Consider the following 27,037-nt stretch of genomic DNA (forward strand, 5'->3'; position numbering starts at 1 on the left):
TGGGGCAAAGTAGAGGGTCCCAGGGAACTGAGCAATCAGATCAAAACCAGGAGAATGCCCTAAAGACACAAAGCTCTGAAGACAGAGAAGGGAAGCATTTAATCCTCTTCCTAACAGGCCCCAGATGCAGTTAGCTGGCATCCACATTGCTGCTGGTAAGCAACCCACCACTCCCAGAATTTGATAACACTGTCTCCACCCTGGCCACACTTCCCCCACCCCCTTTCCCTTCACTCTACTCAAACTGGCAAAATAATGAAGGGGAGTGTGTAAGCACAACAGGAGAATGTGGACAAAAATATTTGAAAAGTGAACAAGGTAGACCTAAGTGTTCAGAAGTGGATACATGGATTGCCCAGCCACCCTGGCCCTGTAAAAGTTCATTCTCATGCGGACATCTTACAGCCAAGGAAACAAGCAGTTGGTGAGATAGCATCCCCACAGAACGAAGATGAATAGGGCCACCTGCTGCAGGGTTTGGCAGCTAAAGACATCTTGGGGGGGGGGTGTACCCAAAGTAATGTTCTCTCTCAGAAAATATAACTTTGCAGTGTTGCTGTTTTTCCTGTTTTTCATGTTCTATGTTTGGCTGCCAGTGGGAGGCAGTGGGTGTGAGAGGGAGAAGGCAGGGCTCTGAGAAGACAAGACAGTTGGCTTGAAAATACTGCTGAAAACCTGTGGGCTTGGGGATTTACTTTTTTCTTCTGTCCCCATCCTGAAGGGGATAGACAGGGAAAGGCTGGGCCTGACCCAGGGAAATGGGGGTCAGATAATGGGTTAACAAAGCAGAGGCTCTGACCCACCTACACTTCTGCTTCAGCCCAGTTAGTATAGTGCCCCTTCATGTCCTTCCTTCCTCTTGGTCACATACAGACAGCCCTGTGGATCGCAGCTGCCCATGTCTGTACAGATCTACAAGAGGCCCACAGCCTCTGATGCAAGAGCAGAGGTCACTGACCCTCTTGACTGATGGTGTTCCTGTTCACTTTCCATCTTTGTAGACCCTGGACCGCTCCTACCTGCCCTATTCTTACCTTGACCTACCTCCTTGGGTTTGATCTACAGATTATATGGAAAGTGTTTCTCAACAGTAACACTATTAACATTTTGGGCCAGATAATTCTTTGTTTGGGAGACTGTCACAGGTTGAATTCTGTTCCTCCAAAAAGATTATGTCGAAGCCTTAATCTCTAGTACCTGAGAATGTGACCATCTTTTGGAAATAGTGTCATTGCAGATGTAATTTGTGAAGATGAGGTCATATTGAAACTGGGTGGGCTTTAATCCAATATGACTGGTAGCCTTATAAAAAATGGTCTGTGGCCTTGGAAACCGTTTTTATTAAGATGGTCCAAAAGTGAAGGAAGGGGCCCCTGCCCCCAAGCCAAAGCCAAAGCAAAGGCTTTGAAACCTAAGAAAGCAGTGCTGAAAGGTATCCATTGTCACACAAAAAAAGATCTGCATGTCACCTACCTTCTGAAGACCAAGACACTGTCTCCAAAAGCAGCCCATATAACCTTGAAAGAAGGCCCTCAGGAGAAACAAGCTTGACCACTATACCATCAAGTTCCCTCTACCTACTCAGCCATGAAGAAAACAGAAAACAACAGCACACTTGTGTTCACCTGGATGTCAAGGTCAACCAGCACCAGATCAAACAGGCTATGAGGAAGCTCTATGACATTGAGGTGACCAAGGTCAACACCCTGATCAGGTCTGATGGAAAGAAGAAGGCATATGTTTGGCTCCTGACTATGATGTTTGGATGTTGCCAACAAAATTGGGATCATCTAAGTTGAGTCCAGCTGGCTAATTCTAAATATAAATTTTTTCACCATAGGAAAAAAAAAAAAAAAAAGATGGCCATGTGAAGATACAGACACAGAGAGAACACCATGTGACATGAAGGCCAAGACTGGAGCGATACAGCTACAAGCCAAGGAACACCAAAGATAGCCAGTAAAGCATCAAACTCTAGGAGGGAGGCCTGGAACAGATTCTCCCTCCCAGCCCTCAGAAGGAACGAGCCCTGCTGATACCTTGATCTCAGACTTCCAGCTTCCAGAACTATGAGACCATTCATTTCTATTATTTGTAGCCACCCAGCTTATGGTACTTTATTACAGTAGCCCTAGGAAACTAATACAGGGGCTATTCTTTGTACTATAGAACATTTAGCAGCATCCTTGGCCTGTACCCAGATGTAACAGCAATCCCTTCCCTAGATGTAATAAACAAAAAATGCCCCAGACATCGCATATGTCCCCTGGGGGGCAAAATTGCCTTCTAGTTGAGAACCACTGTTTTAGGTCATAAGACCACAGAGGAAGCCCTAGTGAGGAAGACCATACAATGTCCTCAGCTTACAGTGCTTTCCTGATAATCTGCAGATGGCAGAAGGTTTAAGAAATCATCTAGTACTGTGGTTCTTATAGGACAGGGTGAGGAGGTAGATAAAGGAGATTGCAGGAGAAAAGCAAGACATAGGCCCTACCTCATGTTACTCAAATTAGAATGGGGTTGGGGGGGGTGGCATCTGGCAGCATATTTTTTAAAAGCTATAATGGCAGCCACGATCTAAAGTTAAAACCACTCATCTAAGGGCAGGGTTCAAAGCTTGGGCTGAAATTTCGAGCTGAAATAAATCTCGTCTTTTGCCGACATGTAGACATAACCAAAATGTTCAATAATAGGAGATTGGCTCACCACATTATGGTACAGCCACATGATGCAGTCATTACAATTATGTCTTGAAGACTATTCGGTGATCTGAGCAAGTGTTCCTAATGTAAGATTAAATGAAGAAGGAAGGTAAACCAACATATGGTCTGTCTGTCTGTCTGTCTATCTATCAAAAAAACTACCACTGATCATGATAGCTGCTAGTTTTGGATCCACTTACAAACATTATTACATGTGGTAGATTACATCATTATCTTAAATTACAGATAAGAAAAGTGAGCTTTGGAAAGAAAAAAAAAAAAAACTTGAGCAAGCTCCCACAGCTGGTGAATGGCATATACTGGTCTGGAATTTGCATTCGTTTCACCCCAAGCAAAATGCTCTTTGCACTCTGCTGTGCTAAATAGAAATTTGCCAATAAACATTAATAGTTTATATATAATTATCTCTAAGTGATATTAGGAATGATTTTTCTTTTCCACTATTTTCTTGTTTTCCACATCCTATGATGAACATGTGTTAATTTCATAAACAAAAAAAAAAATGGAAAAGCCAAAGTATAAAAATAATATATGCATTCTTTAGAAATTACAACAAAAAATAAACAAATTTTTATATCTATATACATTTGCTCATTTTTGTATGTGTAAGAAGAAAGATGTGCAAGATAACTGTGATTACCTTGGAAGGGAGGGATTGGGAAGTAGGAGTAAAGAGATAATTAGCATTTCTATTTATATATATCTTTGCAATATTTCACTTGTTATTACAACAAACAGGAATCTCTTTCAAAATATGAAAAATACCAAATAAAAGAAATTTTAAGGGAAAAGATAAGGATCTAATATATTTTTGTGAACCAACTATATTTAGAAATATAAATAGATTCAATTACAAGATATTTGTAATTTAAAGTTTATTTATTTATTTTGAGAGAGACAGAGAGAGTAAGCACAGAGACGGGGCAGAGAGACAGGGAGAATCTCAGGCAGGCTCCACGCCTGATGCGGGGCTCAAACCAATGAAACTGTGAGATCATGACCTGAGCTAAAATCAAGAGTCAGAGGCTCAACTGACTGAGCCACCCAGGCGCCCCCTCATTACCCATGTATTTAGCTTAGAGATGGGTGCATTTCCTAGCTCTGGATCCTGAAGACACTAATGTTAGACCAACCACAGTGAAATATATAATTACAAAAAATGTAAAATCTCTCTGCAACCCTAGTCAGAGATGTCATCTTTCTCAGTTTGGTGTTTATGATATTGCTTATCATAGCTTAGAAGTAACATGATTTTGGCATGGCATATATATGCAAAAAAGATCCAGTTAAAAATAATCACCTATTAAGTCCTAGAAATTATTCTCCCTGGGCACAATGCCAGCATCAACTACCCATGACCCTGAGTTGTTTTCCTCAGCAGTCAGAAGTAAGAGATATGTCAAATTTGAAAATACTTAAAAGTGAAACAGGCTTTTGGACAATACCTCCAAGAGCCTCTGTCTGGAATAGGGCCGTATGGTTTGGTTGAAAGACTTCCCCATCACCGTCATATAAATATCAAAGCCATTTAATGCCTGTGGCATGAGCTGACAGCTGCACACTGACAAGCAGGAGTCAGTCTTTGGATGCTGCTGTCTATGAAACTGACAAGCTGGTGTGGATTGAAATGCCTGGAGCCCTTTAAATAAAAATCATCAAGGGGCGCCTGGGTGGCGCAGTCGGTTAAGCGTCCGACTTCAGCCAGGTCACGATCTCGCGGTCCGTGAGTTCGAGCCCCACGTCGGGCTCTGGGCTGATGGCTCAGAGCCTGGAGCCTGTTTCCGATTCTTGTCTCCCTCTCTCTCTGCCCCTCCCCTGTTCATGCTCTGTCTCTCTCTGTCCCAAAAATAAATAAACGTTGAAAAAAAAAAAATTTAAATAAAAATCATCAAAATAAAGATAGTATGATGCATAAGTGAAAGCAGTAACAGGAGAGATCCAGTTCTAGAATCATCTTCCCTCTTCCAGTCTCACTAGTCCATTCTAGGACTGGGATTTCGGTGACTTTAGAAAGCCTAAGTTGCTTGCATCTCACCTTCTGCAGGTGTACCATTAAAATCATCATCATCATCATCAGGGCACCTGGGTGGCTTAGTCGGTTGAGTGTCTGACCATGGCTCAGGTCATGATCTCACGGCTTGTTGGGCTCTATGCTGACAGCTCTGGAGCCTGATTCAGATTCTGTGTCTCCCTCTCCCTCTGACCTTCCACCACTCACACACACACACACACACACATACACACACATACACACACACACACACACACACACACATAATCTCTTTCTCTCTCAAAATAAATAAACATAATAATAAAAAATTTAAAAAAAATCATCATCATCATCATCATTCAGGAGAAATATGACTGTTAGCCACAGGACTGCTCCAGGGCCCACAGGGAGTGACACATACTGCTTGAGGGGCCGAATTCCCTGATTATGCCCCCCTGCCCCCGGAAGGCTACTGCAGTGTTGGGAAAAACCGTCAGTGAGGAGGGAAAGGAAAACCTTAGCCTCTGCATGGCCCTGGGGGTGTCTCTACTCATGACTGGAATTAGTGAACATTGCCATGTCCCTAAAGCATCCAAAAAAAGTGAATTATATTCAGAATGCTTTATATACAAGGAAGGGAGAGTTTATACTATATTTCAGAAAGTTTACCATCAATAAATGTGAAATGTAAAGTTGTAGCACAAAGCACTTAGGGTTAGTTAAGCCTTGATTCTCTATGAAATTAAATTATGTAGAAGAGTTCATTGTCCAAGGACACAAAAGAAATGAGGTGTGACAGAGGTACAAAGTAGTGATATAATGCTGAGGGCACACTAGTAACAACATGATTGGGTAAGATGGATAAGCCTGGAGAAGTTTTCAGAAGGAGGTCAATTTTGGAGCCAGTTTTAAAGTCTAAAGTGTGAAGGCAAAGGGGAGGAATCTACCAGGCACGGGAATGGCTTGAGCAAAAGTCCAGATTAGGAGGTCAGGATGACATGAGGGGCTTGGCAGGGAGCTAAGAGAGTCCTGAGGGTTTCTCCTTTGAGTCACGGTTGAATATTGAAAGCTCGCTGGGGGTACATAGCAGGGGTGGCTAAGGGCTCTCCAGGAGGAAAAGTCATCTGTCTTTGGAGAAGCACAGTTCAGGAGTCAGAGAACTCAGTTCCCTGGTCTCTGTGGGACAAGCCGCAGACTGTTACCTTGTGGTGTGGGAGAGGTATGAAGGTGGCAGGAGGGACAAAGGAAGGAGACCTACACTAGGATTGGGGCTACCTGCATCCCCTTCTGAAACAGGGCCGTATTTGGATACTTATTCGAGGTCAGAAGAGACACCATCTATCCACCAAGGACTGTCCACCGCAGACTGTGGGCCAAGACCCGGGCGTACTTTCAAAGAGAAAACAACATGTTCTTCCCATTTCCTAGCCTGAGGAATTTACGTGAAGAGGCTCACCCATTGGAGCATTTCCTCAGTTGGTTGAGAGAGGCTGTGGGAGATCAGCATTTCCCCGCACAGGACTGTCAAAGGAAAGTGCAGAATCCAAGTAGCTGCAGACGGGACTGTGAGACAGGGATCATGAGGTTCAGGTTCACCTCCCATCATTCACTGCATCATCTGGAGCCCTTGAATGGTCCCAACTTTCACAGGCCAAGAGCTATCTTCTATGACCCTAGCCTGTGCCCATAATCCTCAGAGTTATGAAAGCCTCAGCAAGAAATTCCATGCAAACTCACCCTCAGTGCTACAAGGGGCAAGTTAAGCAATGGGGTTATGTGGATAGTGACACAATGAAGAGCAGCAAGCCAGCTAGGAGACGGGGTCTAGCAGGTCACAAATAATCTCACCGAGTCCCAAAAAGGTGGGTGCTAGAGCCACAGTAGACCTACAGGGCTCTCTGGGAGGGGCGGGCATGCATTGGGGGCAGTACTGCTCGCTGCTGAGCAGGTCACTGGGAGCAGGGCTTCTCTGTTCTCTCTGGTTAGAAGGGCAGGTAAGATAAGTGGCCAGAGTACACTATATACAAAGCATCATGCTGTTTCCATTTTCACTTCCAAAATCCACTTTTGACCCCAAAGTCTCACAGATCTACACTTATATAAACATGAGAACAAAGCTCATTAAATCAACAGCTTTAGCTTTAGGATGTGGAAAGTCTCCCCTGCTAACCCCTGCTCTGCATGGGATCCTGGCCCTTAAACAGTGTAAGAAGCCTGGGGCATGAAGAGTTCAGTTAAACTTGGAGACTAGTCAGCACATTCTCTCTCTTGGGAGACACCCAGTACGGGGCAATATCATCAATCTTTTCTATATCTTTAGTTCCTCTTTTCTAAGTGTGTTCCAGACATGATCTCATCTACTGTCACTATATCCCCCAAATAATAATGATGATAATTTACATCTGCTCTCTGCTCTAGACTTTACGTGCTTTTAAGTACGTTATTTCATTTAATGCCTACTTTGACTATGATGGAATAAATATTGTTCCCATTTTATGGATGTAGATATGAGGTTTGGCAAGGTTAAGTGACCTACATGTGCAGCTGGAGTAGGCCTAGGCCTTCTAACCCAGGCGTTCCAATCCCTGAACCCTTCTCACTGGATCTTTTGCCTCCCATAAGGAAGAAGGGAAGAAGAATCTGTAACTCCTATTTAACTGATGGGGAGATAATGGTACTAATTATTAACTGGCCTTCATGTAAGGCATTGACTAAGGAAAGAGAATCTAGGAAATTAACCTGTGTCAGTGTCATGCAGCCAAATCATCTGGCCACCTGAAGCCATGATGGAATGTAATTTCTTGGAAAAAGAACCTCAAACCCTTCTAACTTCATAAACTTGTAAAACTTTTATCAGAGTGACAACTATGGTGGGTGGGTCAGACCCAAGATTTGCATCTAAATAACACTCTCTCTGTAGCTGTATTTTAACAAGCAAATCAGACTGACCTTGTGAATTCCCAAGAAATTAAAGAGTCCATGATTTTAGGCAGAGTCCAAGCCTCATAAAGAAGAAAACTGAAACATGTCTATCACATGGAATTGGAGTTCTCTTTTTAGCCTCACTGCCCCCTTCCCTCGATGTTATTTTCAAATTCTAAGCATATGACGGACTAACGTCCACTAGAGTTATTTCGAGCCATACTTGGCATTGTTGAAACCCAGATATATTGTACAAAATAGCCCACAGTGTGAAACACCATGGAGATATGTAATTAAAGCTGAGGTTGCCAGTGTTTAGGGCTGTCAGCATCTAGAATGTAGTGGGACAGCTGCACTAGTCTCTGAAACCCAAAGGGCATGCCCTGGGCTGGCTGGGCATTTGCCTGTGTATCCCAAGACAAACAAAGCCGATCCCAATGAGGCTTGTATGTCCCCTGATACTATAGGATACCACAAGAGTTCAGCTCCCTCTGTCCCAAACCTGCCTTTCTTTCCAGGTGGAATAACTCAGATGTAATGCTTTGTTCCTGTTAGAACTTGGCAGTGGACTTTTCTCCTTTTAAAAATGTATTCCAAATAAAATTAGCTCATGAAAATGCCTCCAGTTGCTCACTGGCAGAGGGAAAAAAAAAAAAAAAGATTTATCTGCTTGGTGGGTTATTCTTGTTGGTGATATGTGTTTTATTTTTTGGTTTGTGTACCATACAGCCTGAAGCCTCTCAGAGGCTCTTAGGTACTGGTTCCTGGTACTTGTTACCTGCCCCAGCTGCCCCATCTACCAGCAAGTTCTCAGAAGCCCTTACCCTTCAGCCCAGATGCTTCTGATTTGCTCCAACACCCCAAATGCTGCAGCAAAGGAGTGTTTACCTCACGGAGCTCTCAGGGGTCCTGGAAAACACTGCCTACCTGAAAGTACTCTTGGACCAGAGCTACGCGCTGTATCCTGGACCCTGACTAGAATCCCTATTTCAGGAAAGTGTGTCCTAGGAGAAGATGGGACAGACATGAAGGGGAAACAAAGAGGAGGAGGGAGGAGCGAAGGAGAAGGAAAGAGGAGGGGGAAAGAGGCTACAAAGGCTACTGTTTTGAAGTGCCCCCCCACGCCTCCACACCCCACACCACAGTCACCACCCTCTACCACAGCCAGGTTTTAAGGACTCAGAAAGTCCTCAAGGGGGGCACCTGGGTGGTTCAGTCGGTTGAGTGTCTGACTTTAGCTCAGGTCATGATCTCCTGGTTCGTGAGGTCAAGCCCCACTTTGGGCTCTGAGCTGTCAGCTCAGAGCCTGGAGCCTGCTCCAGATTCTATGTCTCCCTCTCTCTCTGTGCCTCCCCTGCTTGCACTCTGTCTGTCTGTCTGTCTCTCTCTCAAAAATAAACATTAAAAAAAAAGAAAAAAGAAAAAAGAAAGTCCTCAAGGCATTGTAATGTATAGGCATCTACTGTGGGGAACAGGAAAGGCTTGGAGGGCATTCATAAATTGCCATTTTCTGAAGGTTTTTCTTGGGAGAAGATTCTGAATCCTTGGCTTAAACCCAGCCCTCCCTTTTCAGTGCTTATTTTGCTTCTCTTTACATATGTATATGTGTACCTGGTTTAAATAGTCTATAATTATAAATTATTTGAATCTGGGGAAGAGTAAGAAGTCTTAATATTAGAGACTTCACCAGAAAAAAAAATAACATTGTAGACTACCACGGTAATCTGCAATACCATAGCGATAGGTAGCATTGATCAACATACCCACATACTCTATATAGAGAAAAATATCTGGAAGAATAAACACCAATGTATTAGCAACTGTTAGACAACTGAGTGGGTAGACTGTTTTTGTTCCTACTTGTTTGTCTGCTTTTCTATATTAAATATGTGTGATTTTGTAATTAAAAATAAAGAATATAGGGGTGCCTGGGTGGCTCAGTCAGTTGAGTGTCCGACTTTGGCTCAGGTCATGATCTTGGGGTTCGTAAGTTCGAGCCCTGCGTTGGGCTCTGTGCTGACAGCTCAGAGCCTGGAGCCTGCTTCAGATTCTGTGTCTCCCTCGCTCTCTGCCCCTCCCCCACTCACACTCTGTCTCTCTCCTTCAAAAATAAACATTAAAAATTAAAAAAAAAATAAAGAATATAAATAAATTCCCAAAAGGATCATTAAATCAGCTCAGTTTTTCCCATACTCCAATGGGGTATAAGTGTGGGCTTTGGGGTGAGCCTGCCTGGGTTCAAATCTTGCCTCCTGCACTTGAATGGCCTTCTTTGGGCCTGATTCTTCATCGGGAAAATGAGGATGAATTAACATCTACTCTGTAGAGTGATTTCAAAGATTAAATGAAATATTCCTTGTAAAGTCATGTGTTACATAAATGGCATTTATTATTATTACTCATTCTTTGATGCTTGCAGATACGTTTCAAAATATTTTTATCCCCTGTATGCAAATCCATCAGCACTCCCTCTAACTTTCAGCCCAGCCAGAGCTGGCTTCTAGGGCGGCAAGCACGCTTCTGAGGTCCACTCTGCTCAGGGTGTCACAGAAATGGAAAGAAGAGGGAAGAGAAAGGAAATCAATTTGGTTTCTCTTCACCTGGGCAGGTTGACCTGTGCTGAAATTAATTATTGGAAGACATGATAATAAATGGTTTGCTTTCAGAATCAATACTGGGCAGACAGAAGAGCTTTCCTCTGGAACAGCCTTCCCTGTTTCCTTTCTAAACCATGTCAGTTCTTTCTGAGAGACAGTAACTTTATTCTTCTCTTCCCTGTGTTGTTGTTACTGTGCATGGTAAATATGTTGTCACATTGTGAAACTCTAGTGGTTACACTCTTGGTACCCTTGTAAGGAGGGCACTGAGTCAGAGAATTCATTAGAGTAGAGAGTGCTCTCACTTGGTGCTCAGTCTTTCTTTTCCTCCTTCTCCCTTTTCTGGGACCCCATGACAAGCTCAGCTCCAGCCCAGTTACAGAAATAAAATGGAATCACACATCTCACCAAAAGACCTACAAATCAGGTCCTCTTGGCAACCATCTAGCCCTGCCCTGGTGCCCCGTTTTGATAACTAGACTTTGTCCTATCCCTAGGAGTCAGCCCTTCCTTACTGGTGTCCCAGTAACCTTGCCTCCAACTTGCAGCCTAGTGGCTAGAGCCTTGCAAACTGTCCATTCTCCTCTTTGGATCTCTGAACACATTCGCTCCTGGATGCCCAGTGCTGGGTACCCCGTATCTATCAACCACAGGCAGAATGCACGTTTATGCCATTTGCTACCTTGGTTCTGACTGGTCATATTAGATGGCCATTTCTTCCATAATGTTTAACCTGAGGGTCAGACTTCTCAGTACCCATAGCTGATCTGTCCCCTTGCATCTGGCCACTTCAAAGGATAGACCTACACTTTCCAACATAGTTAAGCAGACCCCACCAAGCTGACTCTTGAGAGATGACAGCAGGGTACTTGATAACCTAGGGAAGGGAATGAGGCTTAGATGTATCCTATCACCCACACTACCATGGCGACTACTGCTGCCACAAAGGCCACTATTCATCAAGCACCTCCTATGAACCAAATTGTCTATTACATACTTGCCATAGGTCCTTTCTTTTTTTTTTTTTTAAGCTATTCATTTATTTTGAGAGGGGTGGGGAGGGGCAGAGAGAGGGAGAGACAGAATCCCAAGCAGGCTCCATACTGTCAGGACAGAGCACGATGAGGGGCTCAAACCCACAAACAGTGAGATCATGACTTGAGCCGAGATCAAGAGGTGGATGCTTAACTGACTGAGCCACCCAGGTGCCCTCCATATGTTATTTCTAACTGTCATATCACTCTTCAGGGTAGGTGTCACTATCTCCATTTTAGAGAAGGTTACTGAGGTTCAGAAAAATTAAGTGACTGGTGCAAAGCCAATAAAAGGAAAGAACAGATTGATTCCAAATGCTACGCTTCTCTTCACTATACCATACATCCCAATAGATAGGAAATCACAGCTGAGAGGGAACTCTCAAATGGGCTTGGGTAGCTATCAAGGGGAGTTGATTTGGGAAACTAAAACGTTTAGTTATAGTCTGACCTGAGCAAAAGGTGAAAGGAAAGAGAAAAAAGTGTAGTCCACCAGTCTGTGCTAGAAAATGGAAATGAAGGGGTGCCTGGGTAGCTCAGTCAGTTAAGCATCTGACTTTGACTCAGGTCATGATCTCATAGTTTGCGAGTTCGCGTCCCACATCGGGTGAACTCGTGCCCTGCTTCAGGTGAACATGAGCCCCACTTCAGGTGAATATATAAAGGGAAAAAACAGTCTTTTCAACAACTGGTTCTGGGAAAACTGGACAGCTACATGCAAAAGAATGACACTGGGCCACTTCCTTATACCACATATAAAAATAAATTCGAAATGGATTATATGTGAGAACTGAAACCATAAAACTCTTAGAAGAAATCATAGGCAGTAATTCTTTTGACATTGGCTATAGAAACATTTTTCTAAACATGTTTCCTCAAGTAAGGGAAACAAAAGCAAAATTCAACTACTGGTACCACACCAAATTAAAAGCTTTGCACAGTGAAGGAAAACGTCAACAAAACAAACAAGCAACCTACTGAATGAGAGAGGATATTTGCAAATTATATATCTAATGAGGAATTAATATGCAAAATATATAAAAAGTTATACAACTCAACACCCCCCCAAAAAAAAACCCCAAACAATCCAGTTAAAAAATGAGCAGAGGACCTGAATACATATTTTTCCAAAGAAAACATACAAATGGCCAACAGATACATGAAAATATGCTCAACATCACTAATCATCAGGGAAATACAAATTGAAACCACAAGGACCACAAAAACCACTTTATACCTGTCAGAATGGCTAAAATAAAAAACATAAGTAACACGAAGTGTTGGCAAGGATGTGGAGAAAAAAGAACTCTCGTGCACTGTTGGTGGGAATGCAGACTGGTGTATCCACTATGAAAAATAGTGTGGAGGATCCTCAAAAAATCAAAAGTAGAATTACCATATGATCCAGTAATTCCACTACTGAGTATTTATCCAAATAAAATAGAAACACTAATTCAAAAAGATATACACACCCCTATATTTATTGCAGCATTATTTACACTAGCCAAGATACGGAAGTGACCCAAACCCATATTATTATATGGAATATTAATATATATTAAAATATATTTTAAAGACTCTTAATGGAATTTTAATATATAATATTAATATATATAATGGAATATTACTTGGCCCTAAAAAAGAACGAAATCTTGCCATTTACAACAACATAGATGAACCTAGAAGGTATAATGCTAAATGAGAGAAGTCAGTCTGGAACAAATACCATATGATTGTACTCACATGTGGAATTTAAGAAGCAAAATCAATGAAAAAAAGGAAAAAAAAAGAGACAAACAAAAGAATGGACTCTTTTTTTTTTTTCAACGTTTATTTATTTTTGGGACAGAGAGAGACAGAGCATGAACGGGGGAGGGGCAGAGAGAGAGGGAGACACAGAATCAGAAACAGGCTCCAGGCTCTGAGCCATCAGCCCAGAGCCTGACGCGGGGCTCGAACTCACGGACCGCGAGATCGTGACCTGGCTGAAGTCGGACGCTTAACCGACTGCGCCACCCAGGCGCCCCAAGAATGGACTCTTAAATACAGAGACTAAACTGATGGTTGCTGGAAGGGAGGTGGGTGGGGAAATGGGTGGAATAGATAAAGGAGACTAATAGAAACTTATATTTATGAGCACTGAAAAATGTACAGAATTGCTGAATTATTACATTGTACACCTAAAACTAAAATAAGACTGCATGTGAATTATACTTGAATAAAAAATATTGAAAAAGAAAGAAATACCTAACTCACTGAAGTTATGAGGATTATAAGAAGTACACTGAAGTTATGAGGAATATAAGAAAAAATAATTAGAACAATGTCCAGCACACAGAGAGGACTCAGTAAGTGTTATGCTACTGTCATGATTGTTGTTGGTATTAGGGTATCTTCAACAGGAAGCAGCAAAAAATGTCTATCAATGAGCATGATACACTGAATGAAAATAAGTATGACTAGATGACTTGTTTTGAACTTAAAATTAATATACTGAACACAAAATCAGTAGTCAGTATACTTCTTTTGTCTAATTTACTTTTTGTTGCCTTTAAAATCCTTCTGAAAAAGGACAATATCATTCATCTCTCAAAAAGGAGAATTTTTGCAAGAGGAAAAGAACTTCACTACATATAAACTAGCAGAGGAAGAGGGTTAAAGGTATGGTGTGATGGTAGCTATCCCAGCTGGAAAAATCATGGAAACTTAGTGGGGCTGGGGAAATACACATAGTAAGGATTACCATATCCTCTTGTCAAGATTGGTTCATCTGAAATAATTTTTTAGTTTTTTTTTTCAATTAAAAAAAACACATTAGAGTCTAAAAAACTCACTCAAAATTTGACTCAAAAAATGCTACTTCCCAAGTGTCAGATCCTGGGCTAGGGCTGTCCAGGTTGATCCTAGCTCGGAACAGTCTCAGTAATTCTAACAGGGTGGCTCTCAGGCCCCAGGCTATATGGTTCTTGGGTTTGTCTTCTTATGAATGTTCATCTAATCCACTTCTCTTCCATTTGTCATTCTTATAATTGGAAGGGATCTCAGGGATATCCTGACTTGATATCCACCCTACAAAGTAATCCTCTCTGTACCATTCATTTACTTGTTCAAGTGCCAATTGGATGTTAGGCCCACTGTGATGGGCACTGAGATAAAAAGACTAATGAGACAAAATTCCTTTTCTAAGGAAGGTCACAGTCCAGCTGAGGAATGAGGCTGGCATAAAATTATGACACTGTGTGATAACTACCATGACAGGGATGTGACCAAAATAAGTGGATCCTAGCAAAGGGGCATTCAACACAAACAATGGAGGCCACCTCTTCCTAGAAGAGATGATACTTGAGATGAGTGTTTAAAGATGAATAGAAGTTTATCAGGGGACGTCCGACTTAAATAAATGGGAGTGATGAAAGGGCAAATAGCACTGAAACTTGGGAGCATGGCATATTCAGGTTCATAACAGGACAGCAGAAGTATAGGGTGGGGTAGAGGGAGCCCATGAAGGGTAAAAGATAAAGCCAGAGAGGCAGTAGCCAGATCATAAAAGGTTTATGATACTGATAGTTTGAACTTTATCCTAATGGGAAGCCATCTATGAGTTCCGTAACTGATGGAGTAGCATGATGAGGTGTGCATTTTAGGAAAACCACTCTTGTGGCAGTGAGGGAAAGGATTTAAGGCAACAACGACTGGAGTCGGGGAAAGGAGGATAATGCAATAAACCAAGCAAGAGATAATGAGATTCTGATCTCAGGCAGTGGCAATGGAGATGAAAGGGAAGGGACACATAAAGAGGTAGTGGCATCAGTAGGACCTTGCAATAGACTCATGAAGGTGACAGCAAAGGAGGAGTCAAGAATGACTCCCAAGTTTTTGGCTTGAGAAACTGAGCAGTTGGTACCCTTTACTGGTATGGGGAACACAGAAGCAAGAGCGTACCTAGAAGGGATAGGAGATGATAAAATAAATTTGGGATACAGTGGGTTTGAGAACCATCTGAGAAATCAAAGTGGAGGTGTCCAGAGAGTCAATGAGTTTATGAATAGGTTGTTCAAGGGTGAGGTCAGAGACAAGACAAGGATTTGGAGCCATCAGACTAGGGGTGACAGCTGAGGCTAGGAAAGAGTATAAAATCATGCATGGAGTGTACAGTGAGAAGAGCCAGTCTGAGGAAATCCTGGGGGAAAGGAAGAAGAGTCTAAGAAGGGCCAACCAGAATGACATAAGGAAACCAAGAGAGCATGATGTCATGGAAAAGATGGGAGAAGAGAATTTAAAAGGGAGGAGGTGGTCAACATGGTCAAATGCTTCATGAAGACCAATTAATATTTGAATATTAATATTAAAATTAATATTTTCAAATATTCAAATATATTCAAATTAATATTTGAAAAAAGGAAGACTTTGGTAAAATTAACCTCAGTTGCCCAGAGGAAACAGAAGTCTAATGGCAGGGGTCAAGGGGCATCTAGGAGGTGAGGAAGTAGAGATGGCAAATACAGACTCTTCTCTCAAAGTCTAAGTTTCTTTTTATTCTTTTGTTGTTGTTTTTAAGGTAGGAAGGACTTGAGGATGTTTATATCCTAAGGGAATAAAGGGTCACCTCTCCTGGAAAACCTCCAGTGATATGAAGCACACAGTATCATTCTGATTTTGGACAGCTCATAAAAAAGCAACCATGGGTTAGAAGTTATACCTGAATTAAGCTAAAATTGGCTTCACTATCCCTTCCACCCTTATGTCTTCTAACAGGAAGACTTCAAACCCCTGCCTTCCATAAAACATTATTTACTCAAGACTGAATATATACAGTTACTTCAACTTCACTATCCCAGCAATCTTCTGACAATCACAGAATGGTTTTTCAATATCCATTTGAATATATATTTTCTCAAATTAGGCACAATAATACATATGATTTAAATAACCAGTGGATAGAGAAATCTTTATTTCTCTGATTTAGAGATTATACAGTTAACCATTGATTAACATGAACTTAAACTGTGTGGGTCCATTTACATGTTTAAATAAATACAGTACAGTACTGCAAATGTATTTTCTTTTTATAGTTTTATTAACATTTTCTTTTCCTCAGTTTACTTTATTGTAAGAGTACAGCATGCAATACACAAAACAGAAAAATATGTATTAGTTAACTGTAAAGCTTCTTTTCAACAACAGGCTATTAGCAGTTAAGTTTGGGGGGAGTAAAAAAGTTATGTGCAGATTTTTGACTATGCAGGTGCTAGTGTCTAACCTACTAAATTGTTCAAAAGTCAACTATATTTTAATTTATATCATTACTCAAAAGACATTAATATTTCTCTCTGTTCTAAGAGCAAAGTCTAGACCCTTTCATCTAAAGGTCAAAGTTCTTGAGACTAGACACAACCTACACTCCTTTGAGCTTTTCTACAACGATCCACTCTCTCCCATGTAGAATCCTCCACTCTCAACAACGTATAGATCTCACAAAATTTATGGGAGATGCCAGGAAATTTGAGGGCTCTCCTCACTACCATAGTTTTCCTTGAACCAGAATTGAAATCATATCAGACCCGCATTTCCATATCCCCCATACGATGGAGCAGACCATGGTCCTCTCTAGCAGCAGTCAGGGATTTCCGCCCACCCCTTCTCATATGTCTACTACTTCTCCATATTGTTTACTACCCTCAGGTTTGTAGATTTCATATAGATGTGATTCTTTCTCATATACCTTCATGAGAATTAGAATGAGTCTTTAAAAAAAAATTTTCTTCTGTCACCATCTGATTTTGGACAGATCATAAAAAAGCAACCATGGGTTAAAATACCCTAAAGTCTCAGCAATGTTTGATAATTTATATTCTTGTATTAAAATTTAAGTATACTGTTTGTTACATATGACTTTTCTTGATATATGTATATACATTTTGCAGGCAAAATATTTGTATTGTATTTTCCTACTAAGGTGACCTAAGGGCATTTCCTTCACAAGATGCTTCTCTGTCACCTCTGTGGTACCTCACATATCTGGTTTGGGCTTTACTGGGATAATTTTCTCCTTCCACTGCAAAGTTCACTTAATTCTTTATAGATATATCAACAAAGCTTTCTGCCCAATCTTTCCCAATCTTTATAAGATGCACTCACCTCTTTCCAGAAGTCCATCATCCTGGCTGTGTAGGATATATTCCAGAACACTTTTTAAAACACCATCTACATAGGCAGCCATTTGTTTTTCAATGCCTCCCTTCTTTTCTATAGTCACTTCCATCACATGGAACAAAAGATAAAAACACCACCTGCGCTTTTGAGTCTTTCAGTTTGCTACCCAGAACTTCAAGTCATGGGGAATGCAGTCTCACTTTCTTCTGAATGTGCCATTTGTTCCATACAGGAAGCAGCAGAAGTGGGGGACAATTCATGGTCTTAATAAGAGGTTCCTGGCAGGCTCGCTATACTACCTTAGATATTGCCTCCTACCCCCTCTCAATTTCCACATAAAGTGACCTTCAAAAACCAATGGTTGGGAGTTACCCACAATATAACATATCTTTCTTCTTCCTGAGAGCGGTCATGAGAGCCCTCCCATCAGCTCATGCTACTTTTCCCTGGTGCTTCATGGAGGGAATGTCCTGAATATACTCAAGTGGGACAAATGTCATGCAAGACCCAAAGGGGGAGACTGTATTTCATTTGTCTGCTTTTTCACATTCTTCCACTTGCCCACATCATGACATTAATTTCTCTGCATTTTCTTGGCTTTCTTCCTCACTATTTTTTTATTCTACCAAAGAAACTTTTATCTTATCTAAGAAGCTAGAGTGTGAAAAAGCATCTATTGAAGTTTTACCACCTTCTCTTCCTGCTTGTATTTGCAGTTGCTATAATTGGTCACCATCTCAGGGATGAAAAGAAAGATGGAATGTACTCCAAAGATCACTACACCATCTCCTAGGCAGGACTATTTACTGGATCACCAAATGAACTAATGGTTTCACTAGAAATGCTTCTTTAAAACCCTAGAAGAATAAAGATTATGCCTCCTCTCAGACTATGGGACTTATTAGAGAGTTAGAATATGTTTCCTGCCGATGGGGGCACCTGGCTGGCTCAGCTGGTAGAGCATGCGACTCTATAGCTCAGGGTCGTGAGCCCCTGATGGGTGTGGAGCCTACTTAAAATTAAAAATTAAAAATAAAGGATATGTTTCCTGCATGTTTTTATTTGGATCATGAGTTCTTCAAGACAGAAACTATTATATCTCTTTCATTTATCATGGTGACCAACACAGACTTGATTAGGCTTGGGAACTGATAAGTACCACTGTCTGACTCTGAGGGCATGGGCTTTCTATCTCTATGAATTGCCTATTCTCCTTGCCCTTAGAGCTCCAGTAGGTTAGCTGTTTACTTTGAATATCTTTTATGGGTAAGGTCACTGATAGGGCTATTAAAATGTTTTCTTTCCATTTTTGCCTATTTTGACCCCAAGATTCAGAATGGATTTTTTAATTTTTAAAAATTTTTATTTCATTTTCAAGAGGGAAAGAGACAGAGCATGAGCAGGGGAGGGCAGAGAAAGAGGGAGACACAGAATCTGAAGCAGGCTCCAGGCTCTGTGCCACACAGAGCCCAATGCGGGGCTTTAACTCATGAGCCACGAGTTCACAACCTGAGCCAAAGTAAGACACTCAACTGACTGAGCCACCCAGGTGCCCCCAGAATGATTTTTTTTAAGTGTTTTCTATTCAAATGTGAGAATAAAGCAAGAGTCAGATAAACAACTAACCAGAGGTTATTGAATGAAGTACTTAATTGTGCCTATGTTTTTATATTCCTTTAAATCTTTCTTTAAATGGTCTGTTCTTTCAAAAATGTTACACTAACGCTATTTAATATGGTTAGCTGCTTAAATGTTATTTGGTGCTTTGAGATTTTGGATAATATATATTTGAATGTAAATGATTGCTAATTTTTTTACTAAGCTAGCTTACAGAAAGTCTGGCATTTCAGATAATGAGGTCATAAAGCAGACCACTCACAGAGCAGGCACAGCTGCTATCTAAACCACAGGCACTTGAGTACTTTCCTACTGAGTGATAGCAAATATCTCAGGACAAAATAACAGTACCAAACCCCATACAACCTCCTGGAAAGATATGGATACATCTACCCCCTGACAGTTATGCTGTGATTGGCAGAAACTCCATCCTATGCTTGTTTATTTTTATTTTTTTTCTGTTATTTAATGTTTATTTATTTTTGAGAGAGAAAGAGAGAGACAGAGCATGAGTGGGGAAAGGGCAGAAAGAGACAGAGATACTGAATCTGAAGCAGGCTCCAGGCTCTGAGCTGTCAGCACAGAGCCCAATGTGGGCCACAGACCACGAAACCATGACCTGAGGCAAAGTTGGACTTTTAAATGACTGAGTCACCCAGGTGCCCCTATGCTTGTTTTAGACTTCTGATAATGACTACTGTGCCACAGTAGTATATTTACTTATATATATAAATATAATAAGTGTCTTTTGAAATCTGATTTACTCTACGGACTGATTTATTCTTCATGTGATGAGCTTATCAGCAACTTGAGTCAAGTACATACCAGGACCAGAGGGTTTCCCGCTAGTGCCCAGGTCTTCTATTTGGGCATGGAAAATCTCAGTATCTTGGACTAGAAAGATCTATAGAGACAGATCCCTGGTACATCCTTGGCCCCAGACTCTCACCACCTGCCTGTCAGGAGCCTCCCTGGCCAGGTGGTCAGGACTGTGGCTCCTTTCCTCATTCAGCTCAGCTTCTATGTAGACTATTCAAAGAGTGCCATCTGCAGGATGAACTGAGGACCATAACTACTTCATTCATTTCCTTCAAATAAAGTTAAAGAATTTGTTTAAAACTCGTTCAAGCTCTAATAAACACAAAATTTAAGTTAAATGCTACTGACAGGTAATAGTTTGCTACATTAATTTTTCACAGCTATAATTTATATTTATTATTGCCTTAAATGTCTTTACACTATCTACAGAATAGAAACATATTTGTTCCAGGCCTTTACACTGCTCTTCGACCTTTTCCTGTGGGTAACCATTTTCTCCACTTGCGTGCTTGCTTTTCACTGTAGAAGGGCAGATTCCCAGGAGCTGTAACAGATGCAACAGCTCTCTTTCTGCTTTGATTCAAGATAATTTTTTAATTAATTCTTTAATTTTTAGAGGATCAGTGCTTGCAATTTTGTTTCAAGTCAGCCTTAGTCAAAGAATCATAAAAATACAAAATTTAAAATAGCACTGGTGAAAAACGACCCCCCCACCCAGCCTCCTACACCACACTATTTGCGATGCCCTTCCTGACTAAATCTCATAATCAGCAATCCAAAAAACAAGAAACATGAATTTCCATGCTTTGGCTTGATCTCTGACTCAAGAATTGTCCAATTTCTGGTTAAATCCACTCCTCCCCTCCCAATGGCCCTCACTTGATTGAGAATAGAAGCAAGAGAGAGAGAGAGAGAGAGAGAGAGAGAGAGAGAGAGAGAACACTCCCTTTCCTGTCTAGATCACCCCCTTTCCTGTCTGGATCACCCCCTTTCTCAGCACTTGTGTGTGATGATCATGTTTCACAGAACAAAGCAGGTCTGAGGCTCCTGACAGTCCATCTGCCTTTGCCATGGTCAAGTTGGTTTTCCTATGTGGACTACCAATTCCAGGATACTAGGCAGTTCCACTGCCCACTCCTTTCCTCAGAGTAGGGATGAGAAAACAAAATAGGATTTATTACAAGGCTATCAGATGCATCTCTAGAGACCTATTTACAGGGCAATAAATAAGGCAACCTCATGGCCCCTTGCTTACATGCTCTCTTTGTTGTCTACATCTGTCCCCTTTCCAGAGGAAACATTTCTAAAAGCATGAGCCTTTTAGAAGGTATAACTCAGGACACATGAGTTGGTTAGCTGGTTAACCACATTAGTTGGTTAACTGTCTGACTCTTGGTATTGGCTCAGGTCATGATATCATGGTTCATGGGATGGAGCCCCATGTGCGGCTCTGCACTGACAGCATGGAACCTGCTTGGGATTCTCTCTATCCTTCTCTCTCTCTGGTTCTCCCTCTCTCTCTCTCAAAATAAATAGACCTTTTAAAAAAAGAGATATAACTCTCTCTCCTAAGAAAGACACAGTCTTAGCTGAAAACAAGGACAGGGAGAAGTAGATTAAGCCTAGGAAAGGCTGTAATGTACTACATCAAATGGAATGACCACTGCAGCATCTCCTTCCCACTCCCCTTACTCTTGCTATTTGTCCTGTACTTTTCATGAGCAAACTGGCACTTGGAAATGATTTTTACCCTCAGTTCCTATACTTCAATAAGGAAGGACAGCAGTGAGTTAGGGTGAAAACATGACTCTGTAGTCAGACGTTTTAAATGCTAGCAGAGCCACTGACAAGCCAGATGACTTGGGGACACTGAGGAATTTTCTGAGCTTTAGTGTTGTCTTCTATAAAACAAGGCCAATCCTATGCATCATTCAGGATTGGTGAGAACTAAAACATATAATGGAAGTGTAAGCTCTCAAAAATGTGTCCATTCTTTCTTTAGTATGAATTTAAGTGAGTGCGTCTCTACTAGTAATTGAAAGGCACTGCCCTTGTGAAAGGCTTATTATCAGGTATCAGCGAGAAGCTAGGGGAGCAATTGGTAGAAATGTTAGGGTTTCAGTGGCAGCCAGTTGTAACAATGCACAAAAACAACAGTTCCCTCAAGGGCCTATAACCAAGGCTGGCATTGCCTTTGAGGCTACAGCAGAAAGAGGGCAAGGGGTGGGGGATCGCTGGGCCAGGGCTGTGGCTGGCTCTGGGGATATCCTTTCTAAGTGAGGAAGGGCTGACCCAAAGGACAGACAAAAGGCAGGAACACCACACAACTATAGGATGGCTCTATTCCAATAGTTTGTCTCAGATACCACACTCCCCACTCAGCATACAGGGAGACCATGTGGCCCTCTCCCATCCTTTGCCCGCTAACAGACAGCAGAGGCACCCAGGATGCCTGGCTACTCAGATGTTTTGGGACTGTGCTACATCCAGAGGAATATTTGGCTTGTGTCTATATTACATTGGCAGAATCCAGCCCATTCTGCAGAAGGTCCTTGTATGGATGAAGCTTAGTTTTTTGCTTTTGTAGTGGTGGCAAAATAAATATAACAAAGTTTTTAAGTTCAGTGGCATTAAATAGATTCACATTGCTGTACAACCACCATCCATCTCCAGAACTCTTTGTCTTGTAAAACTGAAACTTGATACTCATTAAATAATAACTCTCCATTCCTCCCTACCCCGCTCTAGCCCTGGCAACCATCATTCTACTTTCTCTGTGAATGTGTCTACTCCAGGTAATTCATATAAGTGGGCTCATACAGTATTGGTCCTTTGTGACTGACTTACTTCACCTAGCATAATGTCTTCAAGAGTCATTCATGTTGTAGCATGTATCAATTTCTTTCCTTTTTAAGGCTGAATAATATTCCATTGTGTATGGACCACATTTTGTTTATCCTTTCATCTGGATACTTGGGTTGCTTCTATCTTTTGGCTATTGTACATGATGCTGCTATGAACACTGGTGTACAAGAATCTTTTCATATCCCTGCTCTTAATTCTTTTGAGTATAAATGTAGAAGTAGGATTACTGAATCATATGGTGACTTTATGCTTAATTTTTTGAGGAATTGCCATACAGAGACTATACCACTTCACATTCCCACCAACTGTGCACAAAGATGCTATCTGAGGCTTTCTTTATTGGATAGGTTGGCTCTAATCCATCTGTATTTCTGGCTTGAGGTCACTAGTGACTCAGTCTTTCTGGCACCTGCCAGGCCTCTCACTTTCCAGCACATACTTGCCACTTCCCCAGAGATGTGGCGCGCTCCCACCATTTTCCTGTCCTTTAGAAGATTCTTTCAGTTCTTGGCAGGGTCTCACCTTCCCCACCCACAGCTCACATCTGTCTGGGGCTGGTGGCCTCCTTGGGTGAGCGGTAGCACTCTGCACAATGCCCAGTGTGACACCCACACTGAGGACTGTCTGCATGGTGGGATCAGAGCCAGCCCTGGTTAAAGCTGTCATGTGGCAAACCCTAACTTTGTCATCCTCCCTTCTGCCCCATACGGATTCTCGTCAGATGCCCCTTCCCTGCTTTAGTCCTCAGTCTTAGTTTCCACTGCAACTGATCACACCTGACAATATAAGTGGACAAGGTAGTATTTCATCTTGAAGATGAAGATGTTCAGAATCCATCGGAGATTCCCCAAAAGAGGAATATAAGAGTTAGGATAAAATTTGGGGGCTGGAGGCTCAGAACAAAAAACCCTCCTGTATAACTATCATGAACTCAAATGGTCAAGACCTCTCACAGCATCTTTGTGTAATTAGATAAAAATGCCCTTTTGGGATTACATGTGCAACTCAGCTAAAAGACTGAATATTACACCATGTTCTCTGGGCACATTCAGCCTTGTGACTACATGATGTGGTGAACAGGTGCCATCTCTTCCTCCAGGTCCTGGAAGACGCACAGCTTTGCAAGCAGAGCTAATGCTGATTTTCAGCTCCCACTTGCCTACAGGGATAACCATAAGCAGTAGTTCTGGGCTGTTGCTGTTTCTAATGTCAGTTCCTTCCACCATTACTACCTTGTGACAAGGCATTTACATATCATGCTGGCAGGAAATTTGCTTTGAAGATCATAAACTAAGGGTCTCTTCATCACTCACCTAGTGATCCAAAAACAGACAAGGGTCTCCTTCCATCAGGCAGGAAGGCAGCCCAGAAGCCATTGGGCTATCACCCCAACATGCCTCACCAAATACCAAAGCCATAGCCCTGGTCTCCCTTACCCAGCTCCACACACACACACGACCAAACAGCATCTCACCTGAGCCACCTCTTCAAAGTCATCATGCCTCTTCTGCAGGGCCCGGGCTCGATGCAGGGACTTCCCAACCCCGGTGTGTTTGCTGAGAAAGGCCTCACCATGGTTTTCAATCCAATCCAACACCTGGTCAGAGAAGGAAGACAGAAGGAAAAACCTGAGACTACATGTGCTACCACAAGAGTCCTACAGTTCCCATCCCAATCGGAAAGCAGCACAACAGCTGGAAATGTTCAATCCACTGTCCATCCAGGGGTTTCATTGCTGTCATTGGCAATGTAACAGTCCCACCCTTCACTAAATTCAACTCATCTTTCGTGTCCAGAATATTCCCTCATTACCCTTTCTGTTTTCCCAGGTTTAATTAGTCCATTATTTTAAATAAGCTACACAGACTATCAGGCACAGTTTAAACCTCTTACTACCTTTACTCCAACCACATAAATTCAGGGATGCTGGCAGGAAATTAGGCAGCATCAGGTCAGGGCAGTTCCCTGGCCCTCATGGCTTACTCCTCCCTTACTGCACCGTGACAATGCTCACAGCAGAGGCAACTAGTCATGGGAACCCTGCCTTCTCGGGCTTCTGGGACTCCCTTCCTAATCTTGAGAGTAAAGTCTGTACTGGTTAGACCCCACCTGGCTGCTCCAGATAGTGATCACTAGGAAAACTATCCTTTCAGGCTTTTTCCAGCCCTGTCTTCCAACCAGCACTGATCAACTAACAGTTAACAAATGATAATTTAAGGTCTTTGCATCCTAAGGCCTGTAGTATCTATGATTCTCTGCCAGGAAGCAGTGGAGACCCCGTGTATTTCTAGACTCAAGATCTAGTGATTTGGCCTCAGGACATTTTCCTTGGTATTGAGAGAAGCTGGAGAAGTAGAGGGACAAGGGAGGGGATGCTGAGAAGGTGAGAAAATATGTTGTCCTGGGGAACACTGGACAGGAGGAGTAGAAACCCTTTAGCAGGAGCCTTGAAATGTATGGGGGGTGGGGGTGGGGGTGGCGGTGGGGGGGCAGGGCGGGGCCTAAAGCCTTTAACACCTGTTTTGCTTTCACACTGATGGCCTAACAAAACTGTGTGCCTCTCAGGGAGAGGGAAGCAGTTCATCTCCTGGTGCTTCAGTTCATCTCTGAAGAGCTAATGCTCAGTGAAGCAGGTGGCTGCAATTAAATCAGTTAGAGTGCACAGACACACCTGTTAGAGACCCTGCCAAGACAACTAAGTCCACTCCATTCCTGTTACTCTGGACTTGACCTGAACATTTGATTAACGATGTACTAGCCTTCCTAGGTTCTAGAATGACTTTCTGGAAAATGATTTAGATGAACTGAGCCTGTTTAAAAGGATGCTTTAGTCCCTTCCTCTGTTTCTTCTACAGATTGCCCAGTGGCAAGCAGACAGACCAGATCATTCCATGGACTACAGGCATGGGAGTTCTGGCTCCACAGAACCTTGCCTTTGGCTTCACTTCCTTTAACATTTGAGATAAATTATACTTGCAATTGTGCAAAGTATAGAAGCCTTCAAAGTCTCCATCGACACTATCATAAAGCCCACAATAGGACTGGTATTAGGTCAGAGAAATGTATGTATGAATATAAAAATGAGGTTTGACAAACATTCACTTAACAAAACTGGAATGTCCATTAAAAAGGAGAAAAGAGAGGCTTTTTAGGAAATGACTATATAAACATTGGGTGTAGAGACTTAAATACCTTATATAACAAATTCTGGCAATATATGCTTTTCATATTCCAGAAGCATGTCTGTGAAAATAAACTGCAGTCATAAGTGAACTGGATTTTTACCTTTTGCAAACACTGAAAGGCAGCACTGAAAGGAACTCGAAAGATTCCTTTCTTAGAGGAAAGAAGAGCCCACGTCTCTCCAGAATTATGTATGGTGAAATTTCAACACACAGAAAATCAGGAGAGTGCATTTTTACTTGACTCGACACAATCTGATCCCACAATTCTCTGTTGTAACGAGGATGATGGGCATCAGCCTGCATGGCCCACAAAGTTTCCCATATATTGTGTACCACAGACAGTGCGGTTTTATTTTTATGCATATTTAGACTTGCATTAATCCCTTTTTGAGAATGCATTGAAATTCATGGATAATTTTGATAACTTTTATATACAAAAGAGCTGTCTTTTGGTTTTTCACAAAGGCTTTGGAATTTATGACAGATTTTCAGATTACAATTATTATTTTTTTTATTTAGTTTTGAGCAGTTAAGTATGACCTGCTTGTCTGGCGATGTTTCAGTGAATTTATTTTGTTTCATTTTGTTGTTTCTCTCTCGCTTTAATAGGGTTTGTTATGCTAAAACAAATTGGTTTAACAGGAAAACTTTTCACCCACTGGTTCACAAATGGTTAGCTTTTATACTCCCTATGGGTGATTTCACAACTTATAAACTGTTTTTTAAAGAGCAATTTGCGTCCTATTTAAGTTCTTTTGCTTTCTTTAAAATGTCAGTTCATTATCAGTTAACGACACTAAGGTTACTTAATTAGCTCTACCTTAACCTCTTAAAAATGTATTTATTTCATATCTGATAGGCTTTTATCAGTTCAAACATAATTTTGATTGCTCTGTGTTGTTATATTGTCTCCATTTAGCCTAACTTCTGCCATTGGGACTGAAGCTGGGGAAACACGTGTGATCTCAGCAAAGATGCAGGGACTGCATGGAAATCAGTTTAACAAATAAAAAAGCAAATGATTTAGGATATGGACAAAATTCCTTTAGTAATACCTAGAGACTGCAAACGTACCTGGGAATAGAGAAACATAATCACTATAGGAAGTACTGTTTAAAACACTGATTTCTGA

The 27,037-nt window shown here is 41.7% G+C and overlaps 1 protein-coding gene across 6 annotated transcripts in view; it reads right to left on the reverse strand.

Moving 5' to 3' along the window:
• The window catches only part of LOC125174690 (kalirin-like), a 577,730-nt gene that overhangs the window by 198,027 nt on the left and 352,666 nt on the right, over nucleotides 1–27,037 (reverse strand). For all 6 annotated transcript variants that reach the window (XR_007155513.1, XM_047874328.1, XM_047874329.1 and 3 more), the window contains exon 10: nucleotides 24,195–24,317. Coding sequence is in view for 5 of the 6 variants with exons in the window: in XM_047874328.1 (XP_047730284.1) it covers nucleotides 24,195–24,317 (123 nt within the window). In the remaining variant the exon portion in view is untranslated. The remainder of the gene's footprint in view (nucleotides 1–24,194; nucleotides 24,318–27,037) is intronic.

The sequence above is a fragment of the Prionailurus viverrinus genome, chromosome C2 (assembly GCF_022837055.1).
Source record: "Prionailurus viverrinus isolate Anna chromosome C2, UM_Priviv_1.0, whole genome shotgun sequence".
NCBI classification, from domain to species: domain Eukaryota; kingdom Metazoa; phylum Chordata; class Mammalia; order Carnivora; family Felidae; genus Prionailurus; species Prionailurus viverrinus.